This window comes from Ovis aries, chromosome 24, assembly GCF_016772045.2.
Source record: "Ovis aries strain OAR_USU_Benz2616 breed Rambouillet chromosome 24, ARS-UI_Ramb_v3.0, whole genome shotgun sequence".
Taxonomy (NCBI): domain Eukaryota; kingdom Metazoa; phylum Chordata; class Mammalia; order Artiodactyla; family Bovidae; genus Ovis; species Ovis aries.
In genome coordinates this window covers 22288555-22309451 of record NC_056077.1, presented here as the reverse complement: position 1 = coordinate 22309451, position 20897 = coordinate 22288555, and the positions used below count along the sequence as shown (strand labels likewise).

The window sequence follows — 20897 nt, the reverse complement described above, 5'->3', positions numbered from 1 at the left end:
GGATTGGGGAGCCTGGTGGGCTGCCGTCTATAGGGTTGCACAGAGTCAGACTCGACTGAAGCAACTTAGCAGCAGCAGCAGCACACACTAGTAAAGTAATGCTCAAAATTCTCCAAGTCAGGCTTCAGCAATACGTGAACTGTGAACTTCCAGATGTTCAAGCTGGTTTTAGAAAAGGTAGAGGAACCAGAGATCAAATTGCCAACATCCACTGGATCATGGAAAAAGCAAGAGAGTTCCAGAAAAACATCTATTTCTGCTTTATTGACGATGTCAAAGCCTTCAATTGTGTATCCCAATAAACTGTGGAAAATTCTGAAAGAGATGGGAATACCATACCACCTGACCTGCCTGTTGAGAAACCTAAATGAAGGTCAGGAAACAACAGTTAGAATTGGACATGGAAAAACAGACTGGTTCCAAATAGGAAAAGGAGCATGTCAAGGCTGTATATTGTCACCCTGCTTATTTGACTTATATGCAGAGTACGTCATGAGAAAAGCTGGGCTGGAAGAAGCACAAGCTGGAATCAAGATTGCTGGGAGAAATATCAATAACCTCAGATATGCAGATAACACCACCCTTATGGCAGAAAGTGAAGAGGAACTAAAAAGCCTCTTTTTAGTGGTTTGAAAGTGGATGAAAGTGAAAGGGGAGAGTGAAAAAGTTGGCTTAAAGCTCAACATTCAGAAAACGAAGATTATAGCATCTGGTCCCATCGCTTCATGGGAAATAGATGGGGAAACAGTGTCAGACTTTATTTTGGGGGGCTCCACAATCACTGCAGATGGTGATTGCAGCCATGAAATTAAAAGACGCTTACTCCTTGGAAGGAAAGTTATGACCAACCTAGATAGCATATTCAAGAGCAGAGACATTACTTTGCCAACTAAGGTCCGTCTAGTCAAGGCTATGGTTTTTCCTGTGGTCATGTATGGATGTGAGAGTTGGACTGTGAAGAAACCTGAGCGCCGAAGAATTGATGCTTTTGAACTGTGGTATTGGAGAAGACTCTTGAGAGTCCCTTGGACTGCAAGGAGATCCAACCAGTCCATCCTAAAGGAGATCAGTCCTGGGTGTTCACTGGAAGGAATGATGCTAAAGCTGAAACTCCAATACTCTGGCCACCTCATGTGAAGAGCTGACTCATTGGAAAAGACTCTGATGCTGGGAGGGATTGCGGACAGGAGGAGAAGGGGATGACAGAGGATGAGATAGCTGGATGGCATCACCGACTCAATGGATATGAGTTTGAGTGAACTCCAGGAGTTGGTGATGGACAGGGAGGCCAGGCGTGCTGCGATTCATTGGGTTGCAGAGTCGGACACAACTGAGCAACTGAACTGAGCTGATGTGGCAGAACCAATCCACCAGCTTTCACTTGTAATTCTACTTTAGTCTTTAGGAAAAAAGGAGAAACATTTAGGAGAAAAGGGGAACCATTCTTGATCTCAGGTTTCGATGGATCAAGCTGTACTGTTGCTTTCAAAGTGAAAGTTTCCTTACCAGCCATCAACACCAGCTTTCTGCAGTTCAGAAATCCCAAACGACAAAGATCCCATGAAGTCATTTCTGCTGGTCAGATCCCAATCCCAAATCTCTACAGACAGTCTCCTGTCTTTGTCTGATTCTTTCAGCTGGCTGCAAGGAGGAAAATAAAAAAGTCAGTGGAGGTTACAGTGATTTCTCAAGCAGATGAAATGTACAAGAGGACAAAGCCAGAAGGTAGCAATGTTTAAAGATTACAAGCTGTTGCAAGAAACAAATTCAGTTTTCATCCCAGGCAAGCTCCCTAGGGAGGCAGAGCTTTTCTGTTTTACAGCCTGTGGTTAAACAGGAAGAGGACCGAGGCCAGCTCTGACCAGGCAGTTCTAACCGCTTGCATTGCCGTATGTCCAGGATCCACGATGCCCAGGAAATCCTATTGACACAGTCACTCTAAGAACTATGAATGCCAGTCCTGTAATTATGTGAGTGTTTGCACACATGCAGGTTGATGATGAGGTTGAGGAAACGTATGAAGGAAAGAGCCTTGCTGGGGCCAGTCTGGGGGAAATTGTTCTAGGGCATGTCCTTGATGGAGGCTGAGATGAGCCCCCAGTTTTGCTCTGAGAGAGGAAGGAGGAACTGGGGCACCACAAGAAGTCATGCTTTTGGCCCATGATCCCTGAAGTTGGAGGGCTTCTCTTGTGGCTCAGACAGTAAAGAATCTGTCTGCAGTGCAGGAGACTCGAGTTCTATCCCTGGGTCAGGAAGATCCCCTGGAGAAGCGAATGGCTACGCACTCCAATATTCTTACCTAGGAAGTTCCATGGATAGAGGAACCTGGCAAGATACAGTCCATGGGGTGACAAAGAGTTGGACACAACTGAACTGAGCAACTAACACATTCACTTTTCCCTGGAGTTGGACTGTCACTGAATCCCATCTTACCCTGTTCTTGCTGTGGGATACTGGCCTGTTCTTTAACCTCTTTAAGCCCCGTTGATAGAATGGGGATGAAATGACTAGTGAAGCCAGATCCCTTAATACAGTGCTTGTTATACACAGCACATGCTCAGTAACCATCAGCTGATGTATCTCATAATTGTTAGCTCAGATGCAGCAAAAAGTGAGGCCATGTTCTTGGAGCACTAGCCAGGGAAGACCCTGCATGACAGCTAGCAAAGAGCTGCCAGCAGGTGGCTGGCAGCTGGCCCAGCATCATCCACACACACAGCCCTAAGGAGGTCATCCCCACACCCTATGGGTTGCATTCTATGTTTGCTGAGACCCAGAGCAACTCCCACAATTTGGCTTCACCTAGCAACACATCACAGTATTTTCCACTCCCCCACATCAGAGACATTCTCAATACTGTATATGAAAAAAGTTCCAATTTTTACTTGGCTTGCAATGCAAAACTGCAGATGGAGAGGAAGGAAAGAAGGAAGAAAGGAAGAGAGGAAGGGAAAAAGGGAAGGAGAGAAGGAGGCAGGGACGGAGGGAAGGAAAGACAGGCTGGTAAAGGACCTTCCCAATCTCCGGTGGCCCACAACCCAACCTTGCCACCCAGGCTGGGATGCAATACTTTTAACTTACAATCTAAATGTCTCGTTCCACTCGGGGTTGAGGGAGCATTTGATGGTCTTGGTCTTCTGCTTGCTCTCACTCTTGGGATCAGGAATCAGTTTCAGTTTCACGTAAGGATCTGACAAGCCATTAGGATCCATAGGTACAAGGTTTTTAGCATCTCTTACTAAAATCAGAAAGAAAACAAACAAACCAGTTTTAGCATTAATAACTATAAAGAAACCTGAGTGCCGAAGAATTTATGCTTTTGAACTGCGGTGTTGGAGAAGACTCTTGAGAGTCCCGTGGACTGCAAGAAGATCCAACCAGTCCATCCTAAAGGAGATCGGTCCTAGGTATTCACTAGAAAGACTGATGTTGAAGCTGAAACTCCAATACTTTGGCCACCTGATGCGAAGAGCTGACTCATCTGAAAAGACCCTGATGCTGGGAAAGATTGAGGGCAGGAGGAGAAGGGGCGACAGAGGATGAGAGGTTGGATGGCATCACTGACTCAATGGACATGGGTTTGGGTAGACTCCAGCAGTTGGTGATGGACAGGAAAGCCTGGTGTGCTGCGGTTCATGGGGTTGCAGAGTCGGACACGACTGAGCAACTGAACTGAACTGAACCCCCAAATGTTAAAGTGGCCAACCAGTGATGGTTGTAGAACCTGTGCAAAGGTTTCCTGGCATCACATTTATTTAATGGGAATCTTCATTTATTAGCACCAACAGCTAAGAAGCATACGAAGTGAGATAAACTGAAAAGATGTAGACTCTATGTTGGTTTAAAATTGATTTCTGACTTTCAAACTGCCCTTCCCCTAGATTAACCATAAATTTTTAAAGTTTATTTTCCAAAAGGCCTCCAAGAAAAATTAGCTTCTTCCAATTAGCTTGATCCTTTCTAGGATCATACATATTGTACTTCATTTATGGTTGAATAGAAGACTCTTGAGAGTCCCTTGGACTGCAAGAAGATCCAACCAACCCATCCTAAAGGAGATCAGTCCTGGATGATCACTGGAAGGACTGATGTTGAAGCTGAAACTCCAGTACTTTGGCCACCTGATGCGAAGAGCTGACTCATCTGAAAAGATCCTGATGCTGGGAAAGATTGAGGGCAGGAGGAGAAGGGGACGACAGAGGATGAGAGGTTGGATGGCATGACTGACACAACGAACATGAGTTTGGGTGGACTCTGGGAGTTGGTGATGGACAGGGAGGCCTGGCGTGCTGCGGTTCATGGGGTGGCAGAGAGTTGGACACAACTGAGCAACTGAACTGAACTGAATATCTGCTTGCATGAATATATCAAGTTTTGCTTATCCATTCATCAGTTGATCAACTTTTGACTACTGTAAAAGATGCTGCTATGAACATGTGTATACTCTGACATAAAAATTTACATATTCTATGATTCCATTTATATGAAACATCCAGAACGGGTAAATCCAAAGAGACAGCAGACTAGCAGCTACCAGGAGCTGGTGGTAGGTGGAATGGGAGTTACTACCTAATGGTTATGGGGTTTCCTTTAGAGGTGACAAAATTCCTTGGAACTAGATAGAAACGATGGTTGCCCAAAACTGTTAAAGCAGTAAATGCCTCTAAACTATATACTTAAAAATGGTTAATGGTGCATTTTATCTGAATTCAAAAAGAAAAATAGACAACTGATGTGAACATGCAGTACAGCATAGGGAACTCTACTTAATGCACCATGGTGACCTAAATAAGAGGGAAATCCAAGAGGGAGGGGACATATGTATATGTATAGCTGATTCATTGTGCTGTGCAGTAGAAGCTAACACAATATTATAAAGCAACTACACTCCAATAAAAGGCAATTAATAAAAAAGAAAAAGCTATTAATAAAAGAGAAAGAATTGCCCTCTAAACCAAAATGACCTATTATCCAAGCAGCACCCATTACCTAGCACCTAGACAGCCCAGGGAGAGAGGGCTGGAAAAATAGCATTACAGCTAAGCTCCACCTGTGCCCAAGAACACCCTGGGTGAAGGAGGTTTAGCAGGGAAAGGAAGAAGAAGGCCAACAGTGTGGGATGCAACTGAGAACAGGAAGGATGAGGCAGCATAAGATATCAGTCTGGAGAAATGGAAGAAGTTAATTAGGAGTCAGTTCAAAAACCAGTAACACAGATGGCCAAGGGAAGGAGAGAAGAAAATGAAAACTGTCTAGATCTTGAGGATACAATGCTCAAAGTAATATATTGATATTAGCAGACTGAATCAAACTATCTGCTAAAAGGTTAACAAACAGTGACTCTTACCCAGAATGCAAAGATGGCTCAACCTCAGAAATCTATTATTAAAATATTCATTACAATTATAGGTCAAAGGAGAAAACTATAGGATCATTGCAATTAGCTATAAATAATAGGAAATCTCCACAGGACAAAGGACATCGGAAATAATAGCACCAAAGTTAATGGTAAATGCAATCTCATTAAAGTCAGGAATATGACAAAGATACCCATTACCACCGCTATCATTCAGTATTTGTTCCAAGTGCTTCATAAGTGCAACAAGTTATCAGCAAAGTAAAGAATAAAGCATCCCAGTCACTCCCTGCAACCTCTGCTTCCATCTCATCACAGTCACCTCCTTCCTGGTGTTTATCATCCAGAAGTGACACTACTTTCTTAAACTCAGTTTCATGTATCCCACAAGCTACACTACTTCCCATTTTCCAGTTCATTAACTCTAGTACCCCACTGCTACAAATCTTTCATCACCAATCAATCTATTGAGCCCAACACAAAATTTTCTCTTTCTCCTCATTCCCTCTTGTCTTTACTCTGTTCACCTCCAGCTTAAAGTTTTGGGGACATTATATTCACTCCCCAAAATTACTCTCAACCCCCTTGCTCCTCTTCCCTTTCATTTTATCTGAGAACTAACCACTGCTTGGGATGGAGTGGTGGGGGGCTGACTTGGCTAAGATCATATAGCTAGTGAAGGGTTGAGACTGAATAAAGGGAATGAAAAAGGGCTGAGTGGACTGTCAGAGGAGTGACAAGGGACCCCAGGAGGCAAGCTGTGACCTAGTCTGCACTGACATCATTCTGTACTCTAGCACATGGCCCCTTCTTCCCCTTATCCACAGGCTGAATTCCTATTCCATGTCGTCTTGCAAGTTGTATCTCATTTTTGTACCACAAGTAAGAATTTTTCCTCTTTGATTTGGCTAAGTTCAATAAACAGGTCCCTAATGTGTTCAGCACTCTGATAAGTACTGTGGACAGGGGTGCCAACATAACATGTTGATCTTGTCTTCAATATCTTATGTTGACCCCCTGTCCCCAGTACCTAGCAGAATAAAACCAAGTTATTCGAAGCAATTTTGGGATCACGAGGAGTCGAACATGACTTGGCAACTGAGCAACAACAACAAATTCAAAGCAGAATTGATTTCTAAGGAGACAGTAGCCAGCTCATATAGTATACTGGATACAGGGCTATATGAATCCAGGGTCTGCATCTTGCCTAGCAGTTATTTCACATTTTTGAACCTCAAATTCTTGATCAGTAAAATGGAAAGAACATACCTCATTGGGCTGTTAAAAGGGTGCAATCAGATAAAGAATATACATTGTTAACCCAGAAACTGGCACCTAGGGAATAGTCAATAAATGCTAGCTATATTATTGCTTTCATTTTTCATGTTATTGCTACTTCATTGTTATTACAATTAATATTCAGTGCTCTCTTTTACTACATTGGTTTATTGTTATTACGAAGACTTAATCATTTCCAAATTTTTTCTTGAGAATAAAGCATCTGACTTTTCCATTTGAACCCTTCCAAAGGAATGCTTCTCAGCCCTTAGTGCAGACAAAGGTCACCCAGATGACCAGTGAGATGCATATTCCTATGACCCACTCACTTCCACAGATAAGATTCTGATTCATTAAGTCTGGAGTGACACCTGCTCATCTGTTTCTCTAACAAGTTCCCAAGTGATGCTGATACTGCTGGTCCATAGAGCACACATTAGGTAAAACTTTCCTAGATGATATAATTTCTTAATATGCCCATACACTTTCCCCATGGACTACATACAATCTCCAACTGTTACTTTCTCTCATTCACTGAGCCTTCCAAGGAAAACAGCATGTGCCAGTTGCCAGGCTTGGATCTTGGAATGACACATTTATCACCCTAGTGAGCTGCATAAAAACATGATTTGAGAGGCTCTGAAGTGCCAGAAACTTGTCTGTCTGGTTGATTGGCAACACATATGCAAGTGAAAACAGCTTGTCTTCAAAGAGCACACGCCCTCCCCTGTCTTATAAACTGACAACACAGGATAATCACCAGAACATTCTTCTAGTGTAAGTATGCAACCTCACAGCTCCTTCAGAGTACTCTTTGTAGGACAAGTATTCTTGAGCCAATCTCATAACTAATGGTTTAAGAATGACCTCTCCCTGGCCATCTACTTCCCCTGAACTTTCCAATCCTAACTGAGGCATGACTTCATCTTTCCCCCAACTCTTATAGACCTTTTCTTCTACTTCTGTTCCTTTTGGGTCTATCCTCTTCCAAAGGGGCCAAAAATTTCTATGAAAAGGAACAAAGTGGAACTGATTCTGGGACTGTCGGTATTCACATCTCCAAGTGCTCTGGCTACTAAAGTCACTGTATCATGAGCAGCTGAAAGTAGCTGCAGGCTAAGATCCAAAGGCCTGTCCCCTCCTGAAGCTTTTCAAAGCAGAGTCATGTTTCCCAGCAGCAAGAGAGCTGTATATGTATCGAGAAAGCAAATCTCTCTAGACCACACTTGGCGAGACTGACTTTGATTTTTCTTGATAAATGTTTCTTTACTATCTCTGTTGAAATTCAGCCAGCCCAGATGGTACAAAATGCTTCACACAAAGCAGAAATAGCAACTGTCCCCCCTGGTGGAAGCTTGCTAAGTGCACAGGAGAAAAGTGTCCCAGTCAAGAGAACATTGCTTGCCTTGGGAGTGAAGCTGGTTGGGGGGCAAGATCTGGCTGTTTTCATCAAAGGCCTTCAGAGCAAACAAGGCCTCTGCATTCTGGTGCAATTACCTAATACAGTGCTGAATCCATAAAAGATAGCATTACTGGTAACTATCTTTCTAAAGATTGCTCTTCACCGAGAACTTTCTTAGTCTTTTTTTTTTTTTTTTTTTGAGCAACTATTGGAAAGTCTGAATAACTGTGTTGCTTTAAAGTCATCATAATATGTGAACCAGGAGCTTCTCTGTATTAAGAACTTCTCCTTTTGAAGGTACTTTCTTCAACATCATGAGTCCTTATTTGTCCTCACTGTAAATGTCCTTAGAACAGTCATCCAAAGCAATCCCCACTAGCATTCAGTTATGTTTGAGGATGTTTGCAGAGATAAAAAGCAGGAAATGCAAATTGATACAGCCACTACGGAGAACAGTTTGAAGGTTCCTTAAAATATTAAAAATAGAATTATCATATGACCCAGAAATTCCACTACTGGGCATAAACCCTGAAAACAAACAAAATTAAACAAAAAAAAAAAAACCATATGCACCCCAGTGTTCACTGAAGCACTATTTAAAATAGCCAGGTCATGGAAGAAACCTAAATGTCTATCAACCAATGAGTGGATAAAGAAGATGCGGTGCATATGTACAACAAAATATTACTCAGTCATAAAAAAGAACAAAATCGGGTCATTTGTAGAGATGTGGATGTACCTACAGACTGTTACACAGAGTGAAGCAAGTCAGAAAGAGAAAAATCAATGTTGTGTATTAACGCATTTTATCTACGTGGAATCTAAGAAAATGGTACAGATGAACCTGTTTGCAAGGCAGAAATAGACACAGACGTAGAGAACAAATGTATGGACACCTAAAGGGGGAAAGAGAGGGTGGGATGAACTGAGAGATTGGGATTAACATATATACACTATTACATATAAAGCAGACAACTAATGAGAACCTACTGTAGAGCACAGGGAACTCTGCTTAGGGCTCTGTGGTGACCTAAATGGGGAGGAAATCCAAAAAGAGGGGATATATATTTACATGGATAGTTGGTTCACTTCTCTGTACAGTAGAAACTAACGCAACATTGTAAAGCAACTACATTTCAATTTTAAAGAAAAATTGGAAATAACATGAATGCTCATCAACAGGGAAAGGGGTAAATTATCCAGAGCATGCTCACACAGTGAAATATTACGCATGGCTCTATAACACTGGGCTATCTACATGTACTAACATGTTAAACCAGCAAGATGAAGATTGGCTATTACAATGTAATACTTCTTTGTTTAAAAAAAAAAAGTCCATGGTTCAATTGAAGATCGACATCGGTGGTTCAGCTAATGAAATCTGGATTGAGACTATGAATTAAATGATAGCACTGGGTCAATATTAGGTTTCCAGAGTTGGATAATTGTACATATGCAAGAGAATGTCCATGTTCTTAGAAAATACGCACTAAATTATTTAGGGGAAAATGGGGACCACGATTCCAACTCATTCTCAGATGGCCCACAAAAAAATATACATGCATATTAATATATTTAATAGAGAGAATGATGAGCCAAAGGAAACAAAACATGAACAGATGGTAAATCAGGTAAAGAGTATACAGAAATCCTTGTACTGTTCTTGCAACTTTTCTATAATTTTGGGATTGTGTTTAAACAAACAAGGCCCTCCAAATCTTTGAGACAAGTATAATAAATTTTCTATAAGGTCACATGTGAATGCAAATATACAGAAAAAAGTCTAGAAGGATAAATCCAGAATTGGCTTGAAGAAAGGGCTACATCTGTGGAAGAGGTAAAGGAACCTGGTTCATGGGCAAAAGAAATTTTAGCCTTAATTGTCATTTTCTGAAATTATTACAAAGAGAATGCATTCTTGTATTAACTGTGTTATTAAAACTTAATTTAAAAAATCAATTCAGTTGTGGTCCATTTACAGCCACCAAGAATCCATTGTTTTGGCCTTCAAAGACCCCCATCCTGTTCCCCAAAGACTTTTTAGAGGAACGCAGTCTGCAAAGATCCTGGTCTGAATGGCTGGGCTCTAGGTGAACAGACCCAGGATGGCCTTACTGAAACCAGCTGGACACCCCTGGCACACACCCCAGAACCAAAGCAGGACTGAAGCAAAGAGATTGATCAGGTGAAAACTTTCAGAGCCATTCACCCATTTTCACTCTGCTGCTCTGCACCCACCTCCTTCTCTTTCAGTGACCTGATGGATGACAGTTTACTGGGCCTTCAGTTAATCCCAAGTCCCTTCCCACTGCCCTGTCACACTTCCTTAAGCTGAAACTTCTTCAGCTGTCTACCCCTAGATCTGCATCTTGTTGAATCCTATTCCCTTATTATGGGCTTCCTCAGTGGCTCAGTGGTAAAGATTCTGCCTGCTATACAGGAGACTCGGGTGCAATTACTGGGTCAGCAAGATACCCTGGAGGAGGGCATGGCAGCCCACTCCAGTGTTCTTGCTGGGAAAAATCCCATGGACAGAGGAGCCTGGCGGGCTAGTCATGGGATTGCAAAGAGTCAGGTATGACTGAAGTGACCGAGCAGATGCAGCGTTCACTCATTGCTTCTTCTAATACAAAGCTTCTCTGATGCTATAGCTTTTGTGAGCCCTGGATCTATCAGAATCTCCTTCCATCATCTAAACTGGCCATCCCCGGCCTCATCTGATAACTCTGATTACAAAGTAAGCAAACCTGGGGTCTCTGGGTAGCCCACACACAGGAGCTAAGACATCTCAAGTGCATCATGGCATGGCCAAAGGCTCTGAGAACAGCTGGCTTCCTGTCACTGCTGGCAGCGGCAGAGTCATCACACATCGAATCATCTGTGTTGAGACAGACTTCCAGCTGGGACCGTCACAGTATCTGTCTGGAAGGGAGCCTGTCAAGCCAAGGCAAGTGAAACGATGATGGGGAGCTAATGCAGGTGAACCGGGAACTAAGTCAGCAACAGTTAGACTTCAGAAGTCACACACACCTGGGTCTGAGTCCTGCCTCTGCCTTTGACTCTCACTAACTGGGTGCCTTTAGTCAAAAGACTTCTCTGAGGACCTCCCTGGTGGTCCACTGGAAGAATCCATCTTCCAATGCAGGGGACACAGGTTCAATCCCTGGTCCGGGAAGATTCCACACGCCACGGAGCAACATGTACCATGCCAGTATACTGCAGCCACTGAGCCTGCATGCAATTACTGAAGCCTGCCTTGGAGTCAGTGCTGTGAAACAAAAGAGGCTACCGCAGTGAGAAGCCTGTGCACACCAACAAATACCCAATGCAGCCAAAATAATAAATAAATAAAAGACTTCTCTAAGTCTGAGTTTCCCTGTCTCTGAAATGCTGATAAAGTCACATACAACTCAAAAGGATGTCTGATAATTATAGGACTGCCATCCATGCCAGTTTACCCAGAACAACCTCAGCTTCTATCTGTTGTTGTTCTTTTACTCTCAAGAGAGTCTAGTTCGGACAATAAATTACATGGTTCCTCTAATTACAGAGGATAATGGTGTTGAAGTATAGTGAAAAGCACATGGCAGAGTCTCAACAAATGTTGATTTCCTTTCCCCTTTGAGAGAATTTAGATCAAATTACATAACTATTAAGATCAATTTCAAGGCTAAAAGAGTATCTCTCCAAAGTGATTTTCATATAAATGAACCTGGAGGAGGTAGTCAGAGAATGATGATCTGAAGCCAACTGTGATAAATCCCTCCCTTCTTCTTACATTATGGCTTCCTCTCCATTCCAGTTCAGCCACCTGAAGTCTCACCTGGAATGGTTCTTCCTCTGAACTCCCCAATAACCTTTTATCCTTTTAATCCTCTGCTCCCTTTACACCATTTTTTAAAATACATATCAAACCCTTTGATCCCTGACTCTTTCCTTTCTTCTGGTCCATCACTGCACTGCTGTGATGTTACTTTTCTTCCTAACCCTGCCAATATGGAAAGCCCCTCCAAGCACTTCTGGCCATAGGCTTTAATATTTTGTCTTTTGAACATCCTGTCTGCATACCTCTGACTGTCAATGATATAGGGCTTCGAGAGTGCACCTGAGAAAAGAATCATACATGGAGAGCTTGATGCATGACACACCCATGATCTCCAACCGCCACCTGGCCCTCCACACCACCTGTCCACCCTACTGGGCAGGCCTAGTCAACCCCTCCCTTTCCCGACAGAAACAGTCTCAGTAGTTCATCATTTTAAGGCTCCTGTCTGATTCCTATTCCATCTTGTTCACACAATGATCTTCTGTATTATGTCTGTGGCATGGATTTCTAGTTCTATCACGTTTTCATCAGAAAATGTAGGCTGAGCCATTTCTGGGGCATTTTGTAAAGAGGTCTGCTTTGCAAGTTAACATATTATCAATTTTGTGCATACTAGGGAAAAGGCAAGTCTCTTAAGGAAGAGTTCAGGCTTCAAGAGAGAAGTATTTGGCACTAGCTTTAAGAATATTATTTAAGTTATCTATACTCATATTTTTTACCTGTTTTATCTGTCAAAGACTGACACAGTATGTTTTAAAACCCTCCCTCAATGGTATTTCTATAAATTTCTCATTTCATTTCTAGCAGTTTTTGCTTTTATGTATTTGACCCTGTGTTACTTGAGGCACGTGACTATTTTTTTTAATCTTGGATTTTATATTTCATTTTTAAAAAAATTCTTTTTTGTACTGTTTACTACTTGCTTGTCTGGAGCTCTGCTCTCAAAATAGGTGCTTTTCCATTTGCCCTGGTTGTTTCTGCAGGAACACCTGATTCCATTTACCTGTGGATCCATGCTGTTTGTCCTCCACACATTTTTTTTTTTCCATAATTGTAGTCATCTCTTTGTTCCTTTCCCCTGCCACCTGGGAGTATTCCTTAAGCCTATCTCCATATGACTGATTATATTTTCTGCAGTAAGCATTCCTCTGTTAACTGTTTCTATGCATTTTAATTTACTTCATTTTTTAAATTACTTTTTATTATCACAATATGATGTCCTTCTTGCTTACACCTTCCCCTTAGCCAGCTCCTCTTTCATCTCATGCCTACTGCCTTATCCTTCTGCCCTCTGCCACTCTCAGTCTCTCTTTCTCTCTCCCTCCGACCCTCCTTTCCTCTCCTTGTCTTTGGTGTGTGTGTGAAAGTATTTTGTTTTAATAATTATTTATTTGTGCCTGTGCTGGGTCTTTGTTGCTGTGTGGGCCTTTCTCAAGTTGTGGGGAGCAGGAGCTATTCTCCAGCTGTGGGGCATGGGCTATTATTGCAGTGGCATCTCTAGTTGGGGATCACGGACTCCAGAGCATGCCCGTTTCAGCAGCTGTGGCACGCGGGCTCTAGAGCGCAGACTCGGAAGTTGTGGCGCAAGGGCTTAGTTGCTCTGCAGCATGTGGGATCCTCCCGCACCAGGCATGAAACCCCTGTCTCCTGCATTGGCAGGCGGATTCTTCACCACTTAGCCACTAGGGAAGCCCTCCTTTTTCTGTCTTTTATCTGTTTATTTTCTGTCTATGGCATTTAATTATTTAACCAGCATACAGTAATACTGACTTTTTGTGTATACTTTTGTGAATTTTAACATACGTATAGAAGCGTGTAACCACCATCCTACCAGGACACAGGACAGTTCAATCACTCCAGAAAAGTCCTATGAGCTGCTGCTTCATAGTACAACACACCCGCTACCCTCGGCCCCTAGCAATCGATGCTCTATTTCTCAATCACTATAGTTTTATCTTTTTAAGAATGGCACATCTTCCATATAAATGTGGAATCAGACAGCATGAAACCTTTTGAGACTGGCTTCTCTAATTCAGCAAAGTGCCTCTGAGAGGCAGCCAGGTTGTGCGTATGAATAGTTATTAATAATTTCTTTCCATTGATGAGGAATATTCCACTGTATGGATGAACCACAGTTCATTAATCTATTCACCTGTTCAAGAACATTTGAGTGGTCTCTAGGTTTTGGTCATTATGAATAGAGCTGCTACAAATATTCAAATGTGAACATGAAGCTTCATTTCTCTAGGGTAAATTCCTAGGAGTTGGATCATTAAAGCATATGGTAAGTGTGTATATACATACATTCGAAAAGAAATGCAACAAAGCAAAATAGCTGTCTGAGGAGGCCTTACAAATAGCTGAGAAAAGAAGGGAAGCAAAAAGCAAAGGAGAAAAGGAAAGATATAAGCATCTGAATGCAGAGTTCCAAAGAATAGCAAGAAGAGATAAGAAAGCCTTCCCTAGCAATCAGTGCAAAGAAATAGAGGAAAACAACAGAATAGGAAAGACTAGAGATCTCGTCAAGAAAATTAGAGATACCAAGGGAACATTTCATGCAAAGATGGGCTTGATAAAGGACAGAAATGGTATGGACCTAACAGAAGCAGAAGATATTAAGAAGAGGTGGCAAGGTTACACAGAAGAACTGTACAAAAAAGATCTTCACGACCAAGATAATCACGATGGTGTGATCACTCATCTAGAGCCAGACATCCTGGAATGTGAAGTCAAGTGGGCCTTATAAAGCATCACTACGAACAAAGCTAGTGGAGGTGATGGAATTCCAGTTGAGCTATTTCAAATCCTGAAAGATGATGCTGTGAAAGTGCTGCACTCAATATGCCAGCAAATTTGGAAAGCTCAGCAGTGGCCACAGGACTGGAAAAGGTCAATTTTCATTCCAATCCCAAAGAAAGGCAATGCCAAAGAATGCTCAAACTACTGCACAATCGCACTCATCTCACACGCTAGTAAAGTGATACTTAAATGTCTCCAAGCCAGGCTTCAGCAATACGTGAACCGTGAACTTCCAGATGGTCAATCTGGTTTTAGAAAAGGCAGAGGAACCAGAGATCAATTTGCCAACATCCGCTGGATCATCGAAAAAGCAAGAGAGTTCCAGAAAAACATCTATTTCTGCTTTATGGACTATGCCAAAGCCTTTGACTGTGTGGATCACAATCAACTGTGGAAAATTCTGAAAGAGATGGGAATACCAGACCACCTGATCTGCCTCTTAAGAAACCTATATGCAGGTCAGGAAGCAACAGTTAGAACTGGACATGGAACAACAGACTGGTTCCAAATAGGAAAAGGAGTACGTCAAGGCTATATATTGTCACCCTGCTTATTTAACTTCTATGCAGAGTACATCATGAGAAACGCTGGGCTGGAAGAAGCACAAGTTGGAATCAAGACTGCCGGGAGAAATATCAATAACCTCAGATATGCATATGACACCACACTTATGGCAGAAAGTGAAGAGGAACTAAAAGCCTCTTGATGAAAGTGAAAAAGGAGAGTGAAAAAGTTGGCTTAAAGCTCAACATTCAGAAAACAAAGATCATGGCATCTGGTCCCATCACTTCATGGGAAATAGATGGAGAAACAGTGGAAACAATGTCAGACTTTATTTTGGGGGGGCTCCAAAATCACTGCAGATGGTGACTGCAGCCATGAAATTAAAAGACGCTTACTCCTTGGAAGGAAAGTTATGACCAACCTAGATAGCATATTCAAAAGCAGAGACATTACTTTGCCAACAAAGGTCCGTCTAGTCAAGGCTATGGTTTTTCCTGTGGTCATGTATGGATGTAAGAGTTGGACTGTGAAGAAAGCTGAGCACCGAAGAATTGATGCTTTTGAACTGTGGTGTTGGAGAAGACTCTTGAGAGTCCCTTGGACTGCAAGGAGATCCAACCAGTCCATCCTAAAGGACATCAGCCCTGGGATTTCTTTGGAAGGAATGATGCTGAAGCTGAAACTCCAGTACTTTGGCCACCTCATGCGAAGAGTTGACTCATTGGAAAAGACTTTGATGCTGGAAGGGATTGGGGGCAGGAGAAGAAGGGGATGACACAGGATGAGATGGCTGGATGGCATCACTGACTCGATGGACACGAGTCTGAGTGAACTCCGGGAGTTGGTGATGGACAGGGAGGCCTGGCGTGCTGCTATTCATGGGGTCGCAAAGATTAAGTGACTGAACTGACACACACACATAGGTTATATATATATATATATATGTATAATTATACATGTTTTATAAATATATACCAAAAGGTTTTCCAGAGAGTGTACCATTTTGCATTCCTGCTAGCAATAAATGAAAGTTTCTCTCACCTTGCATCCTTTCCAGCACACTGTATTCAGAGTTTTTATTATTGTTTTCTAAATAGTTTTATGTACTTATCTTTGGTTGTGCTGGATCTTCGTTGCTGCCTGGGCTTGCTCCTGTGTGGCGAGCAGGAGTTCCTCTATCACTGCGGTGCCTGGGCTTCCCATTGTGGTGGCTTCTCTTGTTGCAGAGCACAGGCTCTAGGGCACACGGGCTTCAGCAGTTGTGGGGAGCGGGCTCAGTCACTGCAGCTGCTGGGTTCTAGAGCATAAGCTCAATAACGGTGGCACACGGGTTTCATTTCTCCGTGGCATGTGGAATCTTCCTAGACCAGGTATCAAACCTGTCTCCTGCATGGGCAGGTGGATTCTTTACCACTGAGCCACCAGGGAAGCTCTGTCGTTATTATCTCAGCCATTCTAATAGGCATATAGTGGTATCTCATTGTAGCTTTAATTTGCATTTCCCTGATTTCCAGTGACACTGAACCTCTTCTTGTGAGTGAATCTGCCATCCTTACACCATCTTTGGTGGTATTTTGGCCCATCTTTTTCTTGGAGTTGCTTGCATACTTACGACTCTGAGAGTTCTTTACTCTGGTTTGAGGTCTTTTGTCAGATATGTGCTTTGCAAACATTTTCTTCCAGTTTGCAGCTTGTCTTTTCATTATGTAACAGTGCCTTTTGCAGAGCAAAAGTGTTGTTTTTATTTTAATGAGGTCCAGTTAATCATTTTTTTCTTTCATGAGTCATATTTTTAGTGTCATGTTTGAGAACTCTTTGTTTAACTCCAGGTCATAAAATTTTTTTCTCCTATGTTTTCCAGTTCTATACCTTTACATTTCACATTTAGATCTATAATCCATTTTGTGTTAGTTCTTAAATAAGATTATGACCAGAGTTGAGGTTCGTTTTGTTTGCATATGAATGCCAGTCATTCCGACATCATTTGTTGAAAGACCAGGTAGTCTTTCCATTTCTTTGTTTTTATATCTTTAAAAAAAAAATGGGCTGTATTTGTATGGGTATACATCTGGACACTCTCTTCTGATCCAGTTATTTATGGATTTATCCCTTTGCCAAAATTACACTGCCTGATAACTAAAGCTTTGTCTTGGGTCTGAAAATTGAGTACTGTGATTCTACCAACTTTATTCTTCATCTTAAAAACTGTGTTGGCATTCTAGTTCTTTGGCCTTTTCATTAAATTTTAGAACCCCCTTGTCCATATCAATAAAAAATCCTGCTGAGATTTTGATTGGAAATTTATTAAGTCTACAGATCAGTCTGAAAAACTGAAAACTTTACTATATCCTGGGTCTTCCAATCCATATACAAGGCATATCTCTTCACTTATTTAAGTATTCTCTGATTTCTTGCAGTGTTTTATAACTTTCAGCATACAGATTCTAGACATATTTTGTTAGATTTATAACAAAATATTACATTTGTTTTGAAGTTATTGCAAAATATTACATTTGTTTTGAAGTTATTGGTATTTTAAAAGCTTTAGTTTCTGTTGATATATGAAAATACAATTGATTTTTGTGTGTTGACCTTATATCTTGCAAGCTATTTAAACTAACTTACTAGTTCTTGGAGGTTTTTTGATAGATTCTTTTGGATTTTCTACATAGACAATCATGTTTTCCATGTATAGAGACTTTTTTATTTTTTTCCTTTCCAATCTGCATTTCTCAATCTGTTTTTCCAATTTTTGTTTCTTTTTATCATCTTATTGCACTGACTAGATCTTCCAGTATGATGCTGAATAGACTGGGTAAAGGTAGATGTCCTTGTCTTATTTCATAGCTTACGGGAAAGCATGCTGTTTTTCAATATTAAGTATATTGCAGATTTTTCTTTAGATGTCCTTTAATACCTCAAGCAGTTCTTTTCTATTTCTAGTATGATGAGAGCTTTTATCATAAATGAATATTATTAATAAATCTATCAAATGCCTTTTCTGTATCAAACAACATATTCATATGCTTTTTCTTTCTTTAGATTATTAATACAGTGGAATACACTAATTTTTATTATTATTATTATTGAACCAGACTTACATTTCCAGGATAAAATCCACTTGAAAGTGTTAGTTGCTCAGCTGTGTCCAACTCTTTGTGATGCCACAGACTATAGCCTGCCAGGCTTCTCTGTCCATGGAATTCTCCAGGCAAGAATACTGGAGCAGGTAACCATTCCCTTCTCCAGGGGATCATCCCAACCCAGGGATGGAACCTTGGTCTCCTGCATTGCAGGCAGATTCTTTACCATCTGAGCCACCAGGGAAGCCCATTCACTTGGTCGTGGCATATTATTCTTTTTACTCATTTCTTGATTTGATCTGCATGATTCTGTTGAAGGTTTTTGTATTTGTGGTCATAAGAGATAATCATGTGTAGTTTTCTTGGGCTGTTTTTTTCTGACTTTGGTATCAGAGTAATGCTAGCCTCATAAAATAAGTTAGGAAGTGCTCCCTCCTCTTCCATTTTCTAGAAGAATCAGGGTTATTTCTTCCTTGATGTTTGGTTGAATTCCACAATATAAATTTCATTTCAAGCACTTCTTTATCTGGATTTCACAAATTTTGGTGCATTGCATTTTTATTTTCTTTCATGGATTCAAAATATTTTCTAATGATCCTTGAGATTTTCTCTCTGAACTATAGATTAAACATAAGTTTACTTTTGAATTTCCACATTTTCCCTACTCCCATGATTTTTATTATTACTAAAAGTGCTTTACTGAGCTTTAGAACAGAATACGCAACTGTCTATCATATATCTGGTACTGGATGCCCCATAGACACATCATGTCCAGGAATACTCATCAACTCCTTGTCATGAACCCCACCTACCAGCATACAGACTAGAACATATCTGCTCCCTCTCCTCAATGCCATTCTTGATGAGTGCTTAACCATTCATCCAATTGCAATAAGAAACCTGGAAATCGCCCTGGTTGCCCTCCCTTGGTACAATCTATGACTCTACACAATTCCTTCTACCTCTTTATCATTTCATGTACCTGAGCCCTTTCCCTTCTTCTTTTTTATTTTTAGTTTTGATTTTGACTTCACTGAGTCGTTGTTGCCGCGCCAGGCTCTTCATCGCGGCGCACCGGATTTCTCCAGTTGCAGCACACGTGGGCCTCTCCTGTTGCAGAGTACTGGCTCTAGAGCGTATAGGCTCAGTAGTTGCGGCACACAGGCTTAGCTGCCCCACGGCAGCTGGGATCTCAGTTCCTAACCAGGATCAAATCCCTTTTTCCTGCAATGGAAGGCAGATTCATAACCACCAGATCAACAGGCAAGTGCCGCTGAGCCCTTCCTAACCAGGATCAAATCCCCTTTCCCTGCAATGGAAGGCAGATTCTTAACCACCAGATCAACAGGCAAGTGCCCCTGAGCCCTTCCTAACCAGGATCAAATCCCCTTTCCCTGCAATGGAAGGTAGATTCTTAACCGCCAGATCAACAGGCAAGTGCCCCTGAGCCCTTCCTAACCAGGATCAAATCCCCTTTCCCTGCAATGGAAGGCAGATTCTTAGCCACCAGATCAACAGGCAAGTGCCCCTGAGCCCTTCTTACTATCCACACTGTTATCTAACCTTAACAATAATCACTATATCATAGGGTTATGTGATTACTGAGTTACAATTGAAGCCTATAAAGTACCTGGTATTGTCCTTGGCAGGTAATGAGCGACTGGTAAACCACAGTCACACATATGGTTGTTGGGTGAACATTCCTTTTTTCTCTCCTAGTTGGTTTCCCGCCTACAGTCTTGCTCCATTCTGCCCTTCCTCCATGTCCCTACATCAAAGTAAGCTTTCGAAAACTCAAGTCTGATTACAGACTCTCTAAACAAAACCCTTCATAGTTTTAGAAAATCTATTAATATTATCCACTATAAAACTAGGTCAAAGGAGAAAAACATGTAATTATCTCAAAAAATGACAAAAAGACAAGCGACGAAATTCAATAATCATTCTTTTTTTTAACCCTTAGAAAAACAGGAAGAGATACATGCTTTTCTTGGCATAATAAATGTATCAAAGGTTTTCATTGTCTTACTAGTGAAACTCTATAGAGGCATTTCTAGTTCCCTTAAGGCCACAATCAAATTAAAAATGCCAACATCACCGCTATAATTTAACATCATTCTGGAAGCACCAACCAATACAATTACATAAAAGAAAAATAGTAAGCGGCTTAGATGTTGGAAAAGGGAGCAAAATTAGCTTGTATTGTCTCAGCTGTACCTTACAGAAATTCTTCAGTGGTTCTGGCAGGCAATCGACACTCTCTGGTTTGCAGTTCTGATAAATTTTTCCCATTTTTAATCTCTTAGTCATTCAGTGGGGATTCAGAAGGAGAAGTTAAATATATTGTCTCTGTTGAGCATGAATTACTTTTTTAATTTTAAAATAAAGTTACTCTATGATGACCAAGAAGAGTGAGACGGTGGTGGTGGTGTGTGGAAGGGAGGCTCCTGACGGAGGGGACAGATGTATACTTACGGCTGATGCACGCTGTTGTAGGCAGAAACCCACACAACACTGTAAAGCCATTATCCTCCAATTAAAAAAACAAGCTATTTTAAATCTGGAAGAAAGAATTCTTGGCTTAATGGGAGGCCAGTCTTGTACACAATTACTGTCAACAAACTGGAATTGGATACAATGTGGATGGCC

At 41.4% G+C, this 20897-nt stretch overlaps 1 protein-coding gene across 2 annotated transcripts in view; it reads right to left on the bottom strand.

Moving 5' to 3' along the window:
* Window positions 1-20897, bottom strand: part of PRKCB (protein kinase C beta) — a 374676-nt gene that overhangs the window by 114983 nt on the left and 238796 nt on the right. For both annotated transcript variants that reach the window (XM_027961511.2, XM_027961512.2), the window contains exons 6-7: window positions 3082-3238; window positions 1507-1641 (exon numbers count right to left, since the gene is read on the bottom strand). In XM_027961511.2, the coding sequence (XP_027817312.1) occupies window positions 1507-1641; window positions 3082-3238 (292 nt within the window). The remainder of the gene's footprint in view (window positions 1-1506; window positions 1642-3081; window positions 3239-20897) is intronic.